This window comes from Tursiops truncatus, chromosome 3, assembly GCF_011762595.2.
Source record: "Tursiops truncatus isolate mTurTru1 chromosome 3, mTurTru1.mat.Y, whole genome shotgun sequence".
In the NCBI taxonomy this organism is placed as follows: Eukaryota; Metazoa; Chordata; class Mammalia; order Artiodactyla; family Delphinidae; genus Tursiops; species Tursiops truncatus.
Window position 1 is genome coordinate 40,232,604 of NC_047036.1, and position 22,012 is coordinate 40,254,615.

Here is a 22,012-nt window from a genome sequence, read left to right on the forward strand (position 1 = left end):
TGTATATGCCCATGACTCTCTCTCGCCCTGTCACAGCTCACCCTTCCCCCTCCCCATAACCTCAAGTCCGTTCTCTAAGAGGTCTGCGTCTTTATTCCTGCTTTACCCCTAGGTTCTTCATGACATTTTTTTCTTAAATTCCATATATATGTGTTAGCATACGGTATTTGTCTTTTTCTTTCTGACTTACTTCACTCTGTATGACAGACTCTAGGTCTATCCACCTCATTACAAATAGCTCAATTTCATTTCTTTTTATGGCTGAGTAATATTCCATTGTATATATGTGCCACATCTTCTTTATCCATTCATCCGATGACGGGCACTTAGGTTGTTTCCATCTCCGGGCTATTGTAAATAGAGCTGCAATGAACATTTTGGTACATGACTCTTTTTGAATTTTGGTTTTCTCAGGGTATATGCCCAGTAGTTGGATTGCTGGGTCATATGGTAGTTCTATTTGTAGTTTTTTAAGGAACCTCCATACTGTTCTCCATAGTGGCTGAACCAATTCACATTCCCACCAGCAGTGCAAGAGTGTTCCCTTTTCTCCACACCCTCTCCAGCATTTATTGTTTCTAGATTTTGGCATGCAAGTCTTAAAAAGACTTTGATGAGTGAAGGCAGGTGAAATGGATTTAACCCACAGTTTCACAACTAGTCTTTTAAAAACACCACTTGTTGAATCTTGGTGCAGTATCAGAGGAATAGCCACAAGTACATTCTATTTTTCCAGCTATAAATCTGTGCAGTGACAGAGTAATTCACATAATTTCACCAAAACTATGTATCTACAATGATTGACTGCAGAAGTGGATAAGAGAATCCAAGTGTTTATTTTTTAAGCCAGATATTAAAGTTTGGCAAAAATGTAAAACAATGTCATTTTCTCGTGAATTCTTTTATTTTGGGAAAGAGTTATTTTTCATAAAATGTATTATTTATGTTAACATGTAATAGTTTTATTGTTATTTTAAGATGAATTAACACAAAAATATTGAAAAATTTATCCATTTCAATTTCTTCCATGGTAAACATTGATAGAAACAATTCACATATACAAAAGTTCTTTGAGATCTTCAATATTTTTTTCCAGCTCTATTGAGGGGGTAGTTGACAGTTAAAATTTATGTACATATTTAAAATGGACAAATTAAGTTTTGATACATATACATTGTGAAATGATAACCACAACCAAGCTCATTAACATATTCATCACCTCATAATACTTACTTTTCCTGTGTGTGTGGTAAGAACACTTAAGATCTATTCTCTTAGCAAATTTCAAGCATATGAGACAGTATTATTAACTATAGGCACCATGAGGTACATTAGATCTCCAGAACTTAGTCATGTTCTAACTGAAAGTTTGTACCATTTGACCAACATCACCCCATATTCCCCACACCCCAGCTCCTTGTAACCACCATTCTACTCTCTGTACAATAAGTTGACTTTTTAAGGTTTCACATGTAAGTGAGATCATACAGTATTTGTCTTTATCTGGCTCATTTCACTCAGCATAATGTCTTTTAGATTCATCTATGTCACTGCAAAGGGCAGAATTGCCTTCTTTTTTATGGCTGAATAATATTCCATCATATATACAATCACATTTTTTTATATTAATTCATCCGAGGGATCCTGAGACCAAAGAGTTTGAGAAGCCCTCCCTTAATCTTATTTCCAGCTCAGAATGTGGTGTCCAGAAAAATCACACTTAGGCAGGATATCTCCTAGGAAGTTTAAGGCAGAAGTTCTCAAACTGTTTTGTGTCAGGAACCCTTTACACTCTTAAAAAGTTAATGTGGGGCAGGAGTTGGCTCTTTGTTTCTTGAAATTTGAAATTGTTGCCTGCTCTGGAAAAATATAGCTCCTGATTTATCCTGTACCTCATGCCAGGATGTTAATTTGTCTGGTTCTGAGCACAAAAGCAAAGAAGGGTGCATTTTCCTCTCCAGCGCTCTGAGACAAAGCACAGATTCCTGTCTCACATGAAGGGAACTCTCCTGCCTCCCAAACAAGGGTCTGTTCCAAACACTTACTCACATTTCAGTGAGTCAGAAGGAAACAGACAGATATTCATCTCCCTGAAACCTGGCTGACTTCCTGCAAGAAGTCTGTGAGGAGAGCCACGATTGGGTGTCAGGGTTAGTGAGCGGCCACCTACAAATTCTCAGGTGTTATATGGAGTCTTAGTCAGCAGGTGAGTACCATCCACAGCGCAGAAAAAAAATGCCTTCAGGTGTTTGTCAGGATTAGTAAGTAGTAAGTGACAGATAAGAAAACAGGAAACAACCAGGGGCCATAGATTTTGGTTTCAAATGTATTGAGTTTATAGTCATGATTTATAAGCAGTAGCATCTGATGAATACCAATTTAATACTTTAACTATTTGAGACTCCAGCCCTAGCTATGGTAAAGGGGAGCATTTGATTTTTACCAGTTACATCCTTCCCATCTTGAACCACTTTGCTTCCTAGTGGCAGTATGCCAGTATCCCATCCTCCTAATAGTACCTGCTCCATAAAGATTTGGAATGGTGATAATAATAATGATTAGACCAGCAAATCCTTAAGTTTAGTTTATTAAAACTTTTGATTACTTCATAAAAGTAGTCACTGGAAGGATTCTGGTTTCAACAATGTGCTGGGAATTTGTGGGTGAACTTTCGGAGGAAAAATCAGATTTAGAGAAAAGTGAATATTCTATTTCTTAGGTTGGGAAGTAAAAATCTCAGAAGTGGTTATGGAATGTTCTCTTTCCAGATCTGAGCCTGAAATAATGGAAGAAAATGCTCACGATGTAATGTAGACAAACAGAAAGAATCACGAGTTCATACGGGGGTTCTCACTCTTCTGTGTGTCTTGAAGTAAATCGCTTAAAGTTGGCAATCAAATCAGCTCCTTATTTGGAGAGGAAGGTATGAGGATTTATCACACACACACACACACACACACACACACACACACACACACACACACACACACACACACGGCGCTCTTGCAGCAGCTCTTGCTTAAATATCACTTCGGGATAATCATAACTTTTGGGCAGATCTTCTTTCCTGTCGAGTTAGTTTCTAACCTGGTCATTGTGCTTATTTTTGTCCGTTTTTCCACCCACTTGGGAAAGGTAGAACAGGCATGCACCGAGCAGCCCCTGAGAACTGTGGCTGAGGCTCACGGCTCCCCCCAGCCCTCCCACCCCTGCCAGGAGCCGGGAGCCGGAAGGCCTGTACGACGGCCGGGGCCGCTCGGGGACCCCGGGTCCCCCGCGGGCCAGCGTCAGGCTGTCAGGGGTGGGGTAGTAGACCAGCTAGCTTTCGCCCGTCTGCTGCGCCCGGCAGGAAAAGCCCCCAGGGGCGAGGTTCCCACCCCCACCACTTCCTGGATCCCTGGGCTGGGAGGGTGTGCGGGGGTGGAGGTGAGGTCTGCGGGGGTGGAGGTGAGGTCTGCGGGGGTGTGGAGGAGCCCAGGTGCAGCTCTCCGGGCGGCGGGGCGGGGCTGGGGCGGGGCCGGGGCAGGTCGGGTGTTTGCTGAGGCGAAGGGGCGGGCCTTGGCGCCCCGGGAGCTGCCCGGCAACTTTTTCCTGCTCACACCCGGGCGCGGGAGAGAAGACCTCGGGACGGCTCCTGGGGAGTCTCCGGGTCCTTGGGCCCCCGTGCAAACCCAGAGCAGCTCCACTGCCCGGGGCGGCGGGCTCAGGATGCGGCCAGGACGGACAGGCGGCACACTGCTGCGGCTGGTGTTAGTGCTCAATCAAGGTAAGCGACGGGTTTGCTCCGCATGAGTTGCAGGAGGAACTTGCGTGGGTCCTGGGGGCGAAAGCGAGGAGTTCTGCGCCAGCGAGGCACAGGTGGCGCGCGTCTCTGCTCTGATTCCACGTGGACCCAGGCGCCTAGCCATCCCAGCAGGATGGAGAGAGACTCCCCATTCCCGCTCTCCCTCGCCTGGTGTCCCCATAAGGCACGGCTCACCCTGTCTGTAAAGCACCTTTCAAAGTCAGCTCGATACGCTCTTCGCTCTTAGGTACACACGCACGCGCACACATGCATGGGGGAGTAAAGATTAGTGGAGCGCCTGGAGATCCAGAATCCTGCTGCCGGGCTCAGACAGGTGCCCCGCCAGACCCGGACCCGGAGGTTCTGTGCGTCCCGGGAATCCGGTCCTAGGCGACAGCCTGCCCCTCAGGGCGCTGCCTGGTGGCTTTGCAGGAGCCTGAGAGCCCAATATGCTTATTTTTCAACCCCAGGGTGTGAATAATGTCCCTATTTCTTCAGGACGCAGCACGGATGTTTCTTCCCTTAGGGGACGTAGGAAAACCAAGCGCCTCTTCAATACTTGGCAGAGGGGAATTCTTCACGCCCTTTTGCCTTCTTCTTACTGTTGTAACGTCGTCTGTTCGACGAATGTAAACTTAGGCCAGGAAAAGTTCTTTTCCGCTTTCTGGATCGTAGGCGCCGCAACGAGAGATTTACCCGCAGCTGCATCTCCAACGGCAGGGCGTTGAGAGCCGGGCCCACCCGTCGCCTGACTCCTTTTGCACGAAGTGGGGAAATGAGGCTGGGGGTACCCAGCTGCGGCGCAACCACAGTCCATCAAGAGTACTTTCCCCAGGGGACTTCCCTGGCGGTCCAGTGGAGGGAGCGCGGGTTCGATCCCTAGTCGAGGAGCTAAGATCACGCGTGCCGCCAGGTGCGGCCAAAAAAAAAAAAAAAAGCTACTTTCTCCAGACCATTTTCCAGAGCCTCGTGTGTGCTTACTTCAAGAACTTTACTTTACTTTTGGGGTTAGGTGGGGTGGGGGGAGTCGCATTTGTATATCATAGTTTGAATAGCTATCAAAGCAAACCAAACAAAAAAGTGGTCTCTGATTTTCAAGTGTTTTTACCAAGAGGAGAAATCTTTCTTAGACTGCCCTCCTATGAGGCATTTAACCAGTTGTTATCATGAAAGAATTCTAATGCAGAAGACCCTGTAGCATTTTCTCCAGGTTAGAGAAAGAGAAATAACACGACCCCAGCGGAGAATAGGCATCGTTAGTTTTCCTGCCTAACCCTGGATCTGGTGCTTCACAGATATTCTCTCCTGGGACCCCAAGAGTGTTTTGAGGGGCCATCAACCCTAACTTAGGGGTTTCGGAGAAAGTTGGATTCACCTTGAGAATCAGTTCCTGGACACCACCACCTTCCCAAGAGCTAATGGACATTTCAATGCAAGCCTTTCATCACTCTTTAATTACCCATTATTAACAGAAGCTATGGAAATATAACATCATTTTCTTATCTTTGAAGTGTTGAGGCTTGTTCTTTAAACAGCAGTGAGAAATACTTCAGAGGAATGTAGTGCCGCAAGGCATGAAGTCAGGTACAGAGACTTTACCTGGAGTTGGTTAACAAGCGCAACTCGCTGCAAGCCAGCAGAAGTGATTTAAAATGACATCTGTCCAAATAGTTTGTATATTTCCTCCTCCCTCCTGCTCCAGATATTTACATACTCAAGGAACAGGTTTTCTCTTAATTCCGGATAATCATAATAAAACTTTGTCATTTGTTCTCTGAACCCAAGTTCCCAGGGAAACAGCATCATTTTTTGATACCATGAATATCCAAGATTAAAATGAATAATTGAAAGCTCTAGGTTTGTGACAGCTGCAGTTTTTTATGGCATGACCCTATCTGTATAAAATTTTGAGTACTCATCATTACTAAACAGACACACATGTAGTTGCTTATAAGTTATATCCATATATATTTGTGTAATATAAATACCAAAAATTAAAATGTAAAAGGCGCATGTGTGTATGCGTTTCTACATCTAGCACACACCAACCACTGTAGAAACTTAAAACCATCAAATCTCACTTTAACACGTAGATTCAAATTCGCTTTCTATAAACATTCTCACAGGTATTTAAGAAAAAGCAGTGCTCATGGTTTGGTTTCATATTTATCGCTTTTCATTGATCATTCCTTAGTTTAAGTGCTCGCAATCATTGAAATGGTAACCGGCAGGTTGAGGATGGAAAAGAAAGACCATAAGAGGCCTGGATAATCCATAAACTGTAATAGGTCCATAGGGAAAAGGGAAATGTGATTTTAAAACGCACGACGTCACTTACACTGTCTAGTGTGTTGCTTGGCTAAGGATTACTTGCCTAGCCTCATCTCTTGTTATCTCTGGTACCCTGCCCGAATCACCCCCTATTTTCAGATCCCTAATTTCCCCTCAGGCGGTACATATTCTAATTTCCCTCTTAGTAAGCAGGTCCTCCTTTAGTGTGTAATCTGGCAGCTGTTTCCTCCTGAAGCACCCTCCACCCCTGGCTTCTGTTCTCCCTGTTTGTCTCCTATTTTCCTGGCTGTTCTTTCGTAGTCTCCTTCCCAGGCTCAGCTGTTTGGCCCGGTCCTTGTTGGTGTTTGCAGAGTTCCATGCTGGATCCTCCTCTTCATTTTACCAGTTCCCTCTGGGCCTGCTCCCCACTCAAGTCAGCATCTCCAGCCAGACTCCTCTCCTGAGTTCCAGATCAGTGTTTCCATCTGTTAGCAAATATCTCCACCTAGATGCCCTCTATGCACGTCCCATCCACATGTCCCCAACCGAAGTAGATATCTGTCCTCTGAAATTTTTTCCTGCGTTGTCTATTATTGTTTAATGGCAGCATTATCCTGCAAACATGGAAACCAGGGATCTCTTCCCTTGTCTGCAACCTCACAAACTGTCTCTAAGTTCTGTCTGCTCTCCCCAACTCATGTGCCTTCTGCTACTGCCCAGTTCAGGCCCTCGCTTTTTTGTGTCTGGACTCCCACCGTCTTTAAGCTGGTTCTCCTGTGTTTGTCTCTTATCCCTCCAGTCCATTCTCTGCTTTGTCACCAATGGTATCTTTCTAAACACTTATCTGTATCCAATCACCCCTTTGCGTCAAACGTTTGGTGGCTTCCCAGCTCACGTGGTGCACGGTCCAAATTTTGTGACACGTCAGAAAAAGTCCTTCGCCATCTGGTCGCAGCCTGCCTGTTCAGCTTCTTCTCTACCACACTCCCCCGTGCACACTTACACACAAGCACACACACTGCACATATGCACACTCACAATACACACACCCCAGAGCCATGGACATGCACCTATACACACCCTTCTGTGTTCTGACTGCACCTGATCATCCCATATTTGGTGTTAGAATATTTCCAGACTATTTTCTTGGCCTTCACTGCCTTGATGCTTTTCCCCCTTTTTTTTTCTCATCCCTTTGCAACTCACCATTGTCCTATGTTAAAAGAGACGACCCCAAGTAAAATTATAAAGTAGGGAAGTTTTTATAACAAAAAGGGAAGTTTGAAGTAATCTCTCATTTCTGGGACCCACCCTCAACGACCTCTCTCATCTCAGCCCCTCAACCACCTTAGACCACCAGCTGATATGGTAACTCCCCTCCCCCATGGCTCTCCAGCTACACCGGCCCAACCTCGACTAAGCTTTGCTTTCCTACATACTGGTTCACAAGCCACTGTTTTGATTCACATTAATAGATTGGGGCTCTGGATTCAGTATTTAAAAACAATTACTCATACGTTTCTGATGTGCATCCAGGTTTGGAAGTAACTGCTTAAATATTAGCACTGCACCTTCTCTTTCCTAGCAAATTAAAATTCCAGAATTGCCTGTACCACCTTGTTTTGTGATGACCACCAAGTCAGGTGTATTTCACCACCAAGAGTCAGAGAATGCGTCAGTTCAAGTGACTTCCTTCTAAAGTATGTGATGACTGCTCCTTTCTTAGTGTGCTGAAAGCCATGGGTGTATAAAAAGGGAAAAGCCTGTTAATACAAAGAGATGAGCTGCTAATGGTGGAATTTCAGACATTCAGCAAAATAAAGGCCATTCAGTCTGTGTGTTGAAAATAAAGAGTTTCAGGAAGAATAGGAAAGATATTTGGGACCGAAAGTGTCATCTTGACATCATGTAAATGTTACCACTAAAGTCACTATCAGCCCTGCTTAACTTGGGACATTACAGAAAGATCGAGCACAGCATAAGAGAAAGAACTATGGAAAGCTGTTACCCCAGTCAACAAGTCAAAGATGTGGAGGGTGTGTGTATGCGTGTGTGCTTTTTTATCTTATGGTAACTAATGATTTACCTGGAGGAACACACAGAATAATGACTCTTAAAGAGAAGAATCTTGATACCGCAAATCCCGAGACAACAATAGGTCCCCTGTGTGAAAGTGACCCCTATGATTCTCCCTTCTGATGATACATAGGTGCTTTGTTGCTCTGGATACAGTGAATTCCAGAAAACTAGTTTTTGATCGTATCTTTGTGCAACACTTGCTTTATGTAAGGCAACGTGCTGGATCCAGTGTAGAACCACTGGAAACTTGAAATGTGGTCCGGAGAGGTTGCAGTCCATTTGGAAACAAGTCCACACATGAGGGAAGGACATTGTCTCAGTCCCTGGGGGTTGCCTAACCAATTTCATACCCTACCATCCTCCTTTCTGACAGAAGCCCAAGTACTGGGTTAACCCCTCCTCTGCACAGCTAGGAGATCCAGGGAATGTTGAACGGTAATTGGACTGAGCCAGTGCTGGTGGTCCCAGACCTCTCGCCAGTGTCTGATTTAGACATGGGCATATAATGGAATTTTGACCAATGAGATTTGGAGTGAGATCCTCTCAGGGACTTTGGGGCAAGAATTTTTCATTCCTAAGGGAGATGCTAGTTAATAAACATACTGTCAGGTCTAGATGTAAATCTTGGAGCAGCTATAGCCATCTTGCAACCATGATGTCAGGACTAGCTTGGAGATAAAGCCAGGACACTGGCCTAGTGGAAAGAGAGGAAGAAGAGGGTCCTTCATATTGTCTTTTATTGATAGTTACTGAAATTTCGAGCCATCATACATCTTGGTGTCTTGAAAAATTTCCGTGTAATTTACAACTTGTTGTGTTGTTCCTGTTATGTTGTTGTGTTGTCTATGCCTATAACATAAAGATGTAATGTAAATTTCTATAACGTAATAGGTGTCATATGGTCTCATGCAGTTAATTGCTGAATGAATGATACAGAACTAGATGTTGAGTTCAGAGGATGGAGAAATATCACTGTGACACGTTTAAGTATCAGGCCTCTAGAGAGGCCGTCCTGGGGGCAGGAAATAATTGTTACCATTCAGATCTACTGTGAAGGGCCTTAGAGATCAAAGTTCAGTTCTTTGTAAATGACTGTAAGTGGTAATACAGTAACGTAATCACTAATAGGCCCCAAGTCTCCTAGTTCCTGGGGCCAGGTGTTTTAGATACTTAAATAGGAAAGGAGAAGGCCATTATGCCCGGAACACATTACTCAAGGTATTCACAGAAAGTGAGAGCTGGGGGGTGAGTGAGTGCCCAACCGTGAAAGGCCTTGTAAACCCTGGAAAGGAGCATGGAGTTTATCTGGAGGACAGTGGGAAGGCTCTGAAGGTTGTTAAGGGACAGTGACATGCTCCGGTTGGCCCCTTGACAGATCACTCTGGCAGCAGGGGGGATGGTGGAGTGAATGGAAGCCAGACTGAAGGCACCAAGACCACTTAGGAAAGAACTCGGTCTAGGTTCGGTGTTAGAGATGGCGGTGGTTCAACTATACTCCAGTATAAAAAAAAAAAAAAAAGATGGCAGTGGTAAAAACCCAGATAGTGGCAGTAGGGAAAGATAGCTGAGGACAGGTGTGAAAGGTATTAAGGAAGAATGGACAGGATTTGGTGATTGATGTACGAGGGTGGCAGGGAGAGAGGAAGAAGGTTAAGACTGAGACCTGGGTTTCTGATGTAAACAGCTCGGGGAATGCCATTCACCAAGACAGGAGCACTAAAGGACAGCAAGGCTAGAGGAAAAAGAGAGCAGTTCAGCTTGACAGCTTGAGTGTGAGACATCCACGTGAATACGTGTAGTTACCAGATGGTGATGTGTAGCGGTGTTAGGAGCAGGAGTGAGAGCAACATGGGGATAGAGATTTAGGAGTCGTGGGCATCTGGAGAGGGATTGAAGACATGACGTTGATGAGTCAGACGAAGAGAGACTAGAGGATGACTTTGGCTGCAACCTGAGGAGCTCCCTTAGAAGGTCGGGTGAGGAAACGGAGATGCCAAGGGAGAGAGAAGATGCAGCTGGAGGAGGAGAAAGAGGACAGCGCAGACTGGGCACCGCGGAAGTGTTTCGAGAAGGAAGAGTCGGTCCACAGGATCAAACTCTTCACAGAAGTCAGGCAGGTCTGACCTCCTGGGTGAGGGCAGCCTCTGCTGAGGGGAAAAAACAGAACCAGAGGGGAGCCAGCTGAGGAGTCAGTGGAAGGTGAGGGATGGGGACAGTGCCAGGAACTTTGGCAGGAAGGCAGGAGTTAGAGGGATGAGGTGGGACGGGCTGCTTAAAAACAAACAAGCAAGCATTGGAGAAACTTGCATAAACATTATTGTGGTTTTTTTTTTTACTTCTGTCACGGTACTGCATGGTACTTGTAAGTTTTGAAATTTACATTGAGGCATCCGTATGTGGCAGGAGTCCGTGACACGAGAGAAGCAAAGAGGAGAAAAGGGGCACGCGTGTCCATGGAAAGGATGCTGTCAGGGAGAAAGAAGAAGGAGGGGGGAAACTGGATGACCCACAAGAGCAGCAGCTCCGGACGGATTAGAAACCACAGGTGATCAAGTGAAGGAAGTCGAAGCAGGTTCTGGGCTATGAAATGGAGAGGATATTAATTGATGAGAGAAAGGTGAAGCTGACCAAGGCACACAGAGAGAAAACTCAAAACAAACTTTTCAGAAATCACAGTCCCATATAGCACAGAGAATTGTGTTGTCTTTGAAAGGTTCTGGTCATAAAATATTAAAGCCTTTTATTCTGCATAACAGTGGGTTTTTTTCAAGGCGTTTTAAACATTTCTATTTAATATAAATTAGAAATAAATTAATGTCTACTCTTAATTTTGTTAAAGTTATAATTAGTTCAAGGTACTGTTCAAGTGTTTTATCCAGTCTATGCCTGCTGACTCTTGTACACGTAAATTACATTTACTAACCAGTATAAACTCGAACTGCATATTTTTGTAATGTTTTCAGGTCCATTGAATATTGGAACTGTTCATAATTTTCAAATACATTTTTTCCTCCTTGGAGAGAATTGTCTGTTCTGTTGACCAAACAGTTCATAGAAACTGGGCAACTTTGTCAATGAAGATTCCTGCATTATTATTCCATGTTCTGAAAGGGTAACTGCAATTCTTCCTTTTATTAGTTTAAAGGGACTAGAGCAGTTTTTACTGCAGAAACCGTACATAACTCCTGATCATTGAAAGGCTTTCTGTATAAAAATGAGGTTAATGTTTAAATGAGCAAAGGGGAAAAGAAAGAGTGACGGACACTGTATTGTCAGTGTAAGAGATGATTTCATTGTGTTCTGAAGAGCGTGTACAAAGCTATTGTGCCCCTGCATGCCTTGAACATTGGCAGTTGTCATTCTCCTGATTCATTCGAAGGTGGCCTTTGTTTGTCTTTGTGTAGGCCTGATCTCATTTCCATGGATACCATGTAGAAATGCAGACTGAATGCAAGCTGGCTCTTGGCCAGTTCAGTAAGATAACTCTATTCCAAATTGTTTACCAGTTTCCTTCAGGTCCTTTAACCAAATAGCTTCTTGGACGCTTATTAGAATATGGACAATGAACCTTCTGAATTGTATAACCTTTTTGTAACCATATTCTGAATACTAGTGCATAAAATAGATATTTCAGAGAAATTGACTTAGTTTTCTGTGTACTTATTGTTTGGGGGGGGTGGGGAGGGAGGACATAGCCTTGGTAATTGGGATACTTTTATGTGATCTTTATTTTCCTTTCAGTATAAAAATGTAATAGCCCAGATAAAAAAGTCTTAATGCAAAGTGGAAAGATGGTTAAATAATTTATGTAAATGTCATAGTGTCGTAGTTCTTTCAGGCTGCTATAACAAAATACCGCAGACTGGATGGCTTACAAACAACAGAAGCGTATTTCTCACCGTTCTGTAGGCTGGGCAGTCTAAGATCAAGGCGCCAGCGTGGTCGCATTGTGGTGAGAGCCCTCTTCCTGGTTCATAGCTGGTGCCTTTTTGCGATGTCCTCGTATGGTGGAAGGGGCTAGGGGTCTCTCCGGAGCCTGTTTTATGAGGCACTCATCCAATTCATGAGGGCAAAGCCTAAGCACCTCCCAAAGGCTCCCACCTCCTAATACCATCATCTTTGGGGGTTAGAATTTCACCATATGAAGTCTGACGGAACACAAACATTCAGACCATAGTATGTAGTAATTAAGAAGTCCCTTTTATTATTACAATATCTAATTTTTGCCCCCAAGGAATCAGACTTTAACATATTAGTATCATTTTTTTTCTTGGCTGTGGTTCCAGTGAAATATGACCTTAACCCTTTTTAACAGTATAGTCCCTTAGTCTCTTACCTTAATCTGTGTTCTCTCTTTTTAAAATACAATTTAGCCCCCAACCCGTATTCTATACATCCTTTAAGTAAGTCTCAATTTCACTGAGGCTTATGCACCCCAGGAAGCCTTCCCAACCACTAATCCAATTTAGTTGTCCTCCTCACGTGGACCCTTTCATAGCAGTTGTCACATTCTACCTCAATGATATGTTTACTTGGCTCTAAATCCTATAGATCGCAAACTCTGAGAAGACGGGGGCCATGTCTTCTTCACTTGTGCCAAGTTGAGTTTTGTTGAATGAATGACAGCTATTGTAACACGGGTTAAAGGCACACTTTCCGAATGAATGCCAAGCCAAAAACCTCCTAGTTCTTTCCAACTCGTATATGCCAAAATGCTTCTGTTTGCTAAATCCAAATTTGCTAAAATATTCCTTTAGTTGATCAATTTATTTATTTATTTTTTTACTTCCTTGAGAGAGTTTGTTTGCTTTTGGAATATTTCTCCTTTGTCTTGAAATGTCTAACTAGGATAGCGCTATTGACAAGTAATAAGATGAATAAAAGTATTAGGACAGTGCAGACATCTTTTTTTCCCCTAAAAAACCCTCTTGTTCCCCTCTTCTGTCCTCATAAAGCAGTACCATAATTTATCTTCAGCTTGACGCTCTCTCCCACTGAATACATTTTTAAGATCACCTTTCATCCTATTTATCATTGTATTCTCAGGACCTAGCATATAGTAAGCACCCAGAAAATGGTTGGTAAAAAAATTTTAAAATAAAAATAGAATTTTGATAATATGAGGTAAGTATGTTCATCAAAGTACTAAACTTGATTAATACTTTCAGTTTATAGCTTTTTTTATAAAGCAGAATATTTCAATATCCTTATAGAAAATGACATATACTAACATTCTCGTAAACAGAAAAAATATTTATATTTCTTCCTTTTGATGTTCGTAAGTGTGAATGTAAATTTTCATAGATATACTTGCCATTTATATGAAAATGACTCATTTACTTTTTTCACTTGGTATCTTTTGTATATACTTTTCCCTGTGGCCCTCATATTTATAACTTTACATTAATACATCCTGCCATGTCATGGTTAACTATTGTCCCATTGTTGTATATTTAGGTTGTTTCCTGTGGGGTTTTTTTCCCCCTACTGCAAGTAATGTGGCTATAAATATCATTGTACAAGAAGCTTTTTCTTTCTTTTTTCCTTTTGGACAATTTCCAAAAGCAACATTACTGGATCAAAGATTATCTGTATTTTTTAGCTCCTGTTGCATACTGAACACTGTGGTCATCAGTAATGTGTGATTTTTACCAATTTTACCAACATTAGATTTTAATTTACTTTTTGTAGGTTTTTCTTTTTAACTTCTTATAGGTTGATGTGTGTAACCTGGTGCTTCATATTTATTTTAATTCTCATGCTTTATATTCATTTATTCATAAATAAATGTTATTTATTTATTTATTTATTTTTGGCTGCATTGGGTCTTCCTTGCTGTGCACGGGCTTTCTCTAGTTGCGGTGTGCTGGGGCTTCTCCTTGTGGTGGCTTCTCATGTTGCGGAGCACGGGCTCCAGGTGCATGGGCTTCAGTAGTTGTGGCTCGCGGGCTCTAGAGCACAGGCTCAGTAGTTGTGGCTCACGGGCTTAGTTGCTCCGTGACATGTGGGATCTTCCCAGACCTGCATTGGCACGTGGATCCTCAACCACTGTGCCACCAGGGAAGTCCCATGAAGTCTGTTTTCTTAGTTTCAAAGTCAGGGTCTGAGTAACCCCATTTCCTGCGTTTGTGGTTTCCTGGAGGGTCCATGGGCTGATAATGTTTTCTTGGCTCTCATGGTGAGTGTGTCTCAGCAAAATGTAGACATGCTGTCCTCCTATCCATTGCACAGCAGTTCTCAGAATCTTAAATGGAAACTTATTTAGGATATAGTTTTTTATGTGAGAGGTGAAAGTAGGATCACAAATTAACATGCCTTTTACAATTTCTCAAAAAGTATGCCATTATCAGTAATATATAATGATATGAATAGTAAAAGAAAATAACAAAAACAAGCTGTCTTTACTGAGTGCTCATCATTTGCTGGACACTGGGTTAGGGTTTTATATATACTGTCTGATCACAATAAGGTAGGCTCATAGATTAGGTCTATTTCACGGGTGAAAAAGCAGTGGCTTATATAGGATGAGGATCTTGTCCAAGGTCACAGAGCTATTCCAACCTCAGAGGCCAAGCTTTTAGGCTCTACAAGGTACTGTTGGTCTTGCCCGGTATGTGGATGTTTCAGTTAAAAAAAAAAAATCCTTGTACTTCCAGCACTGGCATACTTCTGCCACTACATCACCCCAAAATATAGGGTTCTCCTAAAGCTAGATAAAGAGCAAAGTTAAATGTTTTCTAAAATTCTAAATAGAAAATAAAATGTGTGTATATTTGTATATACATATATATGTACATATTTACTAATCTTTTAATCTACCTCTATAGGTATCTTCTCAGTAACCTGCATTCAAGCATCTTCCTTTGAATCAATCCAGAACTTATATTTATTGATAAACCTGGTCTTTACTGATATCCCATTATATGTATAACTTATTATTATGTGGAAAGGTGAAACAATCAGCAGTCCATCTGTTAATTCAATTGATTATTGATCTACAACCATGTAGATACTCTGAGTAGGGGGGAATATAGCAGTAAACAAAACAAAGTCCCTACTTTTCGGGACAAAGACAGATTTACCATAAAACGGGAAGCTTAAGCTTCAGGCACCCTCACTCTGCAGACCTTTCCCATGTATTCACATGCCTGATATTTTTATTAAATATGCAGAAGTTCAGATCATTGTCTCTTTTATACCCTAAAATAACATATTTCAACAAAGACATCAACAGCAAACTGTTTGATCAACGTCATCAGTTCAAAAAGTTTCTGGATTAATCCCTTTAAAAGAAAATTTGAGGTACCTTGAAATATTATAGCTCCTGTATGATACTGGAAAACAGTCCTAAACATTTACATGACATTACAAATAAGGTGTTATGAAAATGAAAGAAACTTTCCTTAACTGTAAATAATAATAATTTTAAACATTCAATTTATCATGCCAAAAAAATTACTTTTTAGAGAGTATGATTTTATAAAGTTATCAAGTAAAGAGGTGATCAAAAGATGTAGAGCTGGGCTTCCCTGGTGGTGCAGTGGTTGAGAGTCCGCCTGCCGGTGCAGGGGCTGCGGGTTCGTGCCCCGGTCCGGGGAGATCCCACATGCCGCGGAGCAGCTGGGCCCGTGAGCCATGGCCGCTGAGCCTGCGCGTCCGGAGCCTGTGCTCCGCAATGGGAGAGACCACAGCAGTGAGAGGCCCGCGTACCGGCCAAGGCAAAATGTATTACAGAAGTATGTCAGGCTATCAGTAAAAGGTATGTTTTTTAAAAAATATATTTTTCAGGTTTTAAAACTATTTGCTAGGATTACTTTTCTCATTCTAAACAAAAGTTAATTTTATACCTGAATTTGTTTCACAATTTTATAATTTTTTCCTTAAAGAGACATTCTGTCCCAAATTGTAGACATGTCAATCCCTACAAAACTTAACTCTTCTAATACAGGTTCTAATGAGGGTGGAAGACAAATTAAAAACATAAATACATCACATAAGAGGTAGCAATGCACAGTAAGGGGGACAGAGAATGCTAGGCAGGGAGTGGGAAGCAGGAAGATATTTTTTTGCTTGGGGTCATATTATATCTATTGCTATATAACAAATTACCACACATGGGGTAACTTAATATACATTTATTATCTTACAATTTCTGTGGGTCAGGAATTTGGGCATGGCTTCACTGAGGTCCTCTGCTTCAGGTTCTCTCATAAGGCTGCAACAAGGTGTCGGCCAGGGCAGGGGTCTCATCTGAATTCTTAACTGAGGAAAGATCCACTTCTGCTCATTTTAATTGTTGGCAGAATTAATTTTCTCCAGGGCTATTAGACTGAGGGCCTCAGTTCCCCATTGGTTCTCAGTGGAAGGCTGCCTTGAGTTCCTTGCCCTGTGGGCCTCTTTGCTTCATCAAAGCCAACAAGAGAAGGCATCTACTAGCAAGACGGACGTTACAATCTTATGTAATGTAATTACAGAAGTGATACTCTGTGATATTTGATTCTGCATTTTGAATCTTCATTTCTATTGGTTTGAAGTCATAGATCCTGCCCTCAAGGAGAGAGGATCACACAAACGCATGGATAGCAGGAGAGGGGGATCCCTGGGAGCCCCCTGACCACCACAGGTAATGAGGAATGGCAGCTCTGATGGGTTGATGTTTGATGTAGAAACAGAACACTCTCTGGGAAGAGTGTTTCATGCAGAAGAAACAAATGCAAACGGTTAAGGTCAGAGTGAGTTTAAGGAAGAGCCAGGTGAGTGAGCTAAAAAGATAGGATAGGAGGTGAGGTCAGACAGGGTGGGGAGGCAATGAGTATGCAATTATCAAGAGACAAAACGTACACAAGTGAACAGTAAGTAACATTTCGAGGTAGTACATCACAATAAGAGATGCAGATGGTGAATTATAAGATGGGTGCGTACAGGCTAAAATGATAGGGGAAGACCCAAACCAAAAGTTTATAGAGAAGTGGCCTGTGAACAGAGATATAATAGAAGAAATACTACCTCAGTTATGTCTATTGTTTCCATACATGGCCTTGAGATGTGTCAGGCATATCTTGTTAATGAGCAAGCTATTCAACAGGCGCTGACTTGCTAAATGCACAAAAATGCTATTCTGAGAGGGAGAGGAAGAGAGAGGCGTTTCTTCTTTCACATAAAAGGAATTTAGGAAGATACTGTTAAAATAGAAAGTGAATTGATGAGCTGGTATTCCATTACTTTACCCCATCCTCTCGGCCATTGGGAGCCAGTGAGTCTGCCAGATGGCAACTCATCCTCCAACATCCTCATGAAAAAAGAGAATATATTGAGCTGTTAGGAAGCACTGTCATAATAAATGGACTTCAGAAGCAATTGCTATAGATTTTTGAAGATGTTCATTGCCTGCAAGATCGAAAGTTGTGAAAGGGCATCAAAATCACCCAACAATGTGCGCAATACTCTAATACTTGATGTAGTTACTTTGTCACAAAACAACGACTTGTATTTTTTTCATACAAAATGTGAACCTTGAATGATATAACTTGAATTAGTATATATCTCTCCTGTATTTATATATGCACATCTGTATATTGACAGGCTTATCTTTGAAACGCAGCATAGTAAATTGAAAATTTCTGATATTATCCAATTTCCCCCATCTTAGTCTGCTGGAGCCGCCGTAGCAAGACACTACTGAATGGGTGGCTTTAACAACAGAAATTTATTTTCTCACGGCTCTGGAGATAGTAGTCCAAGATCAAGAGGTCATTAAGGTTGATTTCTGGTGATGCCTCTCTTCCTGGCTTGTAGACTGCTGCCTTTTGTCTGTGTCTTCATGTGCCCTTTCCTCTGTATGTACATGCAGAGAGAGAGATCTGGTGTCTCTTCCTCTTTTTATATGAACACCAGTCCTATCAGATTAGGTTCCCACGTTTATGACCTCTTTTAACCGAATTACCTCCTTAAAGGTCCTATCTTCATATATAGTCACATTAGGAATTAGGGGTTCAACATGGGAATTGGGGGAAGATGTAATTCATCCATAATGCCCCTTTAGGCTTAACTACATAGTAATGCATTTATTTCTGCATGGAAGTGATGCACATGTTTCTTTAATATGCATGCAGAGTAAATGTCAAATAAATGATACATGCACACATCATTTTTTAAAAAGTGGTCATAAATTACGAAGCAGAACAAATTATGAAATCATTACCCAAATATTAGCTGTAATCTCTTTGCTTCTTAAAATTGAAACATAATTCTTTTGAATCCCTATTCCACCCTTATAGGAAAATATAGTGCTCTCCCAAGATTTCTCTGAACCCCCAGGAGTTATCCATTTTCATTGTCATTCAGCCCTCAATACCCAGACGGGGGAGTTTTTGTTCTCTACCCTGACAAATCTGATATTTGATTTTACGCTCTGTAAAAACTAATACGTTAGCTCGTTACAGTTCCATGGATGCTGACAAATGACATGAGGTGCCTGAGTCAGAGACCAAGGACTTTATTACTCATAGCATGACAGGTAGCACGAGCATGTTTACATCCGTTTCCCTGCGCTTCCCCACAAAGTATCATGAGGGCAACAGGAAGGGATGCAAATGGAAGCCTGCACACGTTGAGTAGGTTGCATTAGGAGAGAGGAAAACTGAGTTTGGTGACCTGCTGTTTCACAGCAAGAATTCAGCAAACCCATTCTTTGTCCTGGAGGTGAGATTTACCTTACCCTCAAGCTTTCTTGCTGCAAACACAACCCTGAAAAAATGGCCCAGGTAGACATCGGGCAGGATCTAACTTTACTGGCATACCCGTCATATTGAATTGAATGGTGGTCCCCCAAAGATATTTCTATATCTCAGTCCTCAAAATCTGTGAATATTACCTTATTTAGATAGAGGGGCTTTGAAGATCACCTTGTGGAAACTGTTGGCAGAAACATGAATGTCGAAGCCACTTCCAGTGAGGGCTCGGAAGGAAATGAGGAACATGTTGTTGGAAACTGAAGGAATGGTGATTCCTGTTATATAGTGGCAGAAAGTTTGGCCTAACCGTGTCCTGCTGTTGTGTGGGAAGCTTTCAAGCAATTAACTTAGATATTTAGCTGAGGAGATTTCCAAGCAAAATGCGGAGGGTGCAGGCTGCTTTTCTCCTTGCTGAAGGTAGTAAAGTGCAAGAGGAAAGAGATAAATTGAGGAAGGAAGCATTAAACAAAATAAGAACAGTACTTAATGATTTGAGAAATCCTTAGTCTATCCAGATTCAAAAAAAAAAGAGCAAATATTAGGGGACTCATTGTTAGGAAAGTGTGCTCTGAAGGGAAGGCCAAGAGTGTCGTTGGAAAACGTTTTGCTAAATGGATTAGGCGTGTGATTCCTGGATCCTCTCAACCGTCCCGCAGAGGCCAGGAAGAGAGAAAGTTATCCAGGAAATATCTGTGGAGAGCTCTCTTGTCAAATGGCACAGATCACCAGGACATACACAGGAGACCTACAAGGTTTTTAGGAATGTTGTCTCAGCAGAAATGCTGCTCTTGAACTGAAGGGGACAAAGAAGAAGAGGCCAGTAGAGCTGTTGCAGGCCCAGAGGACAGAGCCTTGAGCAACAGAGGATTATTTTCAGGCCTGAAAACCTAGTGGAATTTGACCTGCTATGTTAAACTTTCTTGGTACCAGCGACTCCTTTATTCCTTCTAATCTCTCTTTTAAATGGAAATGTCTCTCACATGCCTGTCACACCATCCTTTTTTAGAAGCAGAGAAATTATTTTCTAGGTTCACAGACCCCCAGATAGGGAGAAGTTTGCCCCAAGACAGATCATACCTGGAGTTTCACCCATCCCTGATTTAGATGAGAGTGTTTCTCCTGGACTCTTAAGCACAGTTCTTCTGGGAACGTTTGCTGTCCCCTAAGAGAGTTCCCCCATGTCTTGGTGATAACTGGACCTTCCTGCTCCCCTGCCTTTGCCCATACCTCTGCAGCTTCTGAGGACCAGTCCCCACCAGCCATGGGATAGAGATTTGCTCCACATTTTTAAATCAGTGAGACCCTGTGCTTGCACTTTCATAGACATTCAGACCTTAGAGTTCATGTATATGAGTAATTTGGATTTTATTTTATTTTGTATTGAGATATAATTGACATATTAGCTTCAAGTGTACAGCACAATTAACTTTTAGAATTTTTATTGGAGTATATTTGACTTAATCTTATGTTAGTTTCTGGTGTACAGCAAAGTGAATCAGTTTTTTATATGTATATACATACATATATACATACGTATATATATACATATATATATACATATATATGTATATATATATCTCCATTCAGATTCTTTTACCATGTAGGTTATTACAGAATACTGATAGAGTTCCCTGTGCTAATCAGTGGGTCCTTATTACTTATCTATTTTATATTTAGTAATGTTTATATGTTAATCCCAATCTTCTAATTTATCACTTTCCCCCCACATTTCCCCTTTGGTAACCATATGTTTGATTTCGAGATCTGTGAGTTTCTGTTTCATAAATAAGTTTATTTGTATCATTTTTATTAGATTCCACATGTAAGTGATATCATATGATATGTCTTTCTGTCTGACATTACTTAGTATGATAATCTCTAGGTTCATCCATGTTGCTGCGAATGGCATCATTTTGTTCTTTTTCATGGCTGAGTAATATTCCATTCTATATATGTACCACACTTTTTTTATCCATTCCTCTGTTGATGGACATTTAGATTGTTTACATGTCTTTCCTATTGTAAATAGTGCTGCAGTGAACATCGGGGTGCGTGTATCTTTTCAAATTATGATTTTCTCCGGATATATGCCTGGTTGTGGGATTGCTGGATCACATGGTAGTTTTATATTTAGTTTTGTTTTTGGTTTTGTTTTTTTATGCCTGCTTTGGGTCTTTGTTGCTATGTGCGGGCTTTCTCTAGTTGCGGCAAGGGGAGGCTACTCTTTGTTGTGATGCGCGGGCTACTCATTGCAGTGGCTTCTCTCGCTGTGGAGCACGAGCTCTAGGAGCACGGGCTTCAGTAATTGTGGCACACAGGCTCAGTAGTTGTGGCTTGTGGGCTCTAGAGCACAGGCTCAGTAGTTGTAGCACACGGGCTTAGTTGCTCCATGGCATGTGGGATCTTCCCGGACCAGGGCTTGAACCCATGTCCCCTACATTGGCAGGCGGGTTCTTAACCACTGCGCCACCAGGGAAGCCCTATATTTAGTTTTTTAAGGAACCTCCATACTGTTCTCCATAGTGGTTGTATCACTTTACATTCCCAGCAACAGTGTAGGAGTGTTCCCTTTCTTCACACCCTCTCCAGCATTTATTGTTTGTAGATTTTTTTGATGATGGCCATTCTGACTGGTGTGAGGTGATACCTCATTGTAGTTTCAATTTGCGTGTCTCTAATAATTAGTGATGTTGAGCAGCTTTTCATGTGCTTCTTGGCCATCTGTATGTCTTCTTTGGAGAAATGTCTATTTAGGTCTTCTGCCCATTTTTGATTAGGTTGTTTGTTTTCAACACAATGATTTGATACATGTATATATTGCAAAATGATTGCCACAATAGTCTAGTTAACATCTATTACCACACATAATTGCAGATTTTTTTCTTGTGTTGAGAGCTTTTAAGATCTATTCTCTTAGCAACATTCAAACGTACAATACAGTATTATTAACTATAGTCACCATGCTGTACCTTACACCCCGCTAACTTATTTTATAACTAAAAGAGTTCTTGTATTTTTGTTTACTACTTAACAGACATTTCCTCCCGAAAATGCCAGCATACATCTGCAGGAATGGGCTAGAATGCAATAAGAGAGTCCTAGTTAAAAATACTCCTCTCTTCCCAATTCTACCTCTTGCTTTGGG

General features: G+C 41.9%; 1 protein-coding gene across 1 annotated transcript in view; it reads left to right on the forward strand.

Annotated features, from left to right (window-relative positions):
- The first annotated feature begins 3,586 nt into the window (after positions 1-3,586).
- ITGA2 (integrin subunit alpha 2) overlaps positions 3,587-22,012 on the forward strand; it is a 102,971-nt gene continuing 84,545 nt past the window's right edge. Inside the window, exon 1 of the mRNA XM_033852854.2 lies at positions 3,587-3,766. Coding sequence (XP_033708745.1) covers positions 3,709-3,766 — 58 coding nt within the window. The 5' untranslated portion in view covers positions 3,587-3,708. The remainder of the gene's footprint in view (positions 3,767-22,012) is intronic.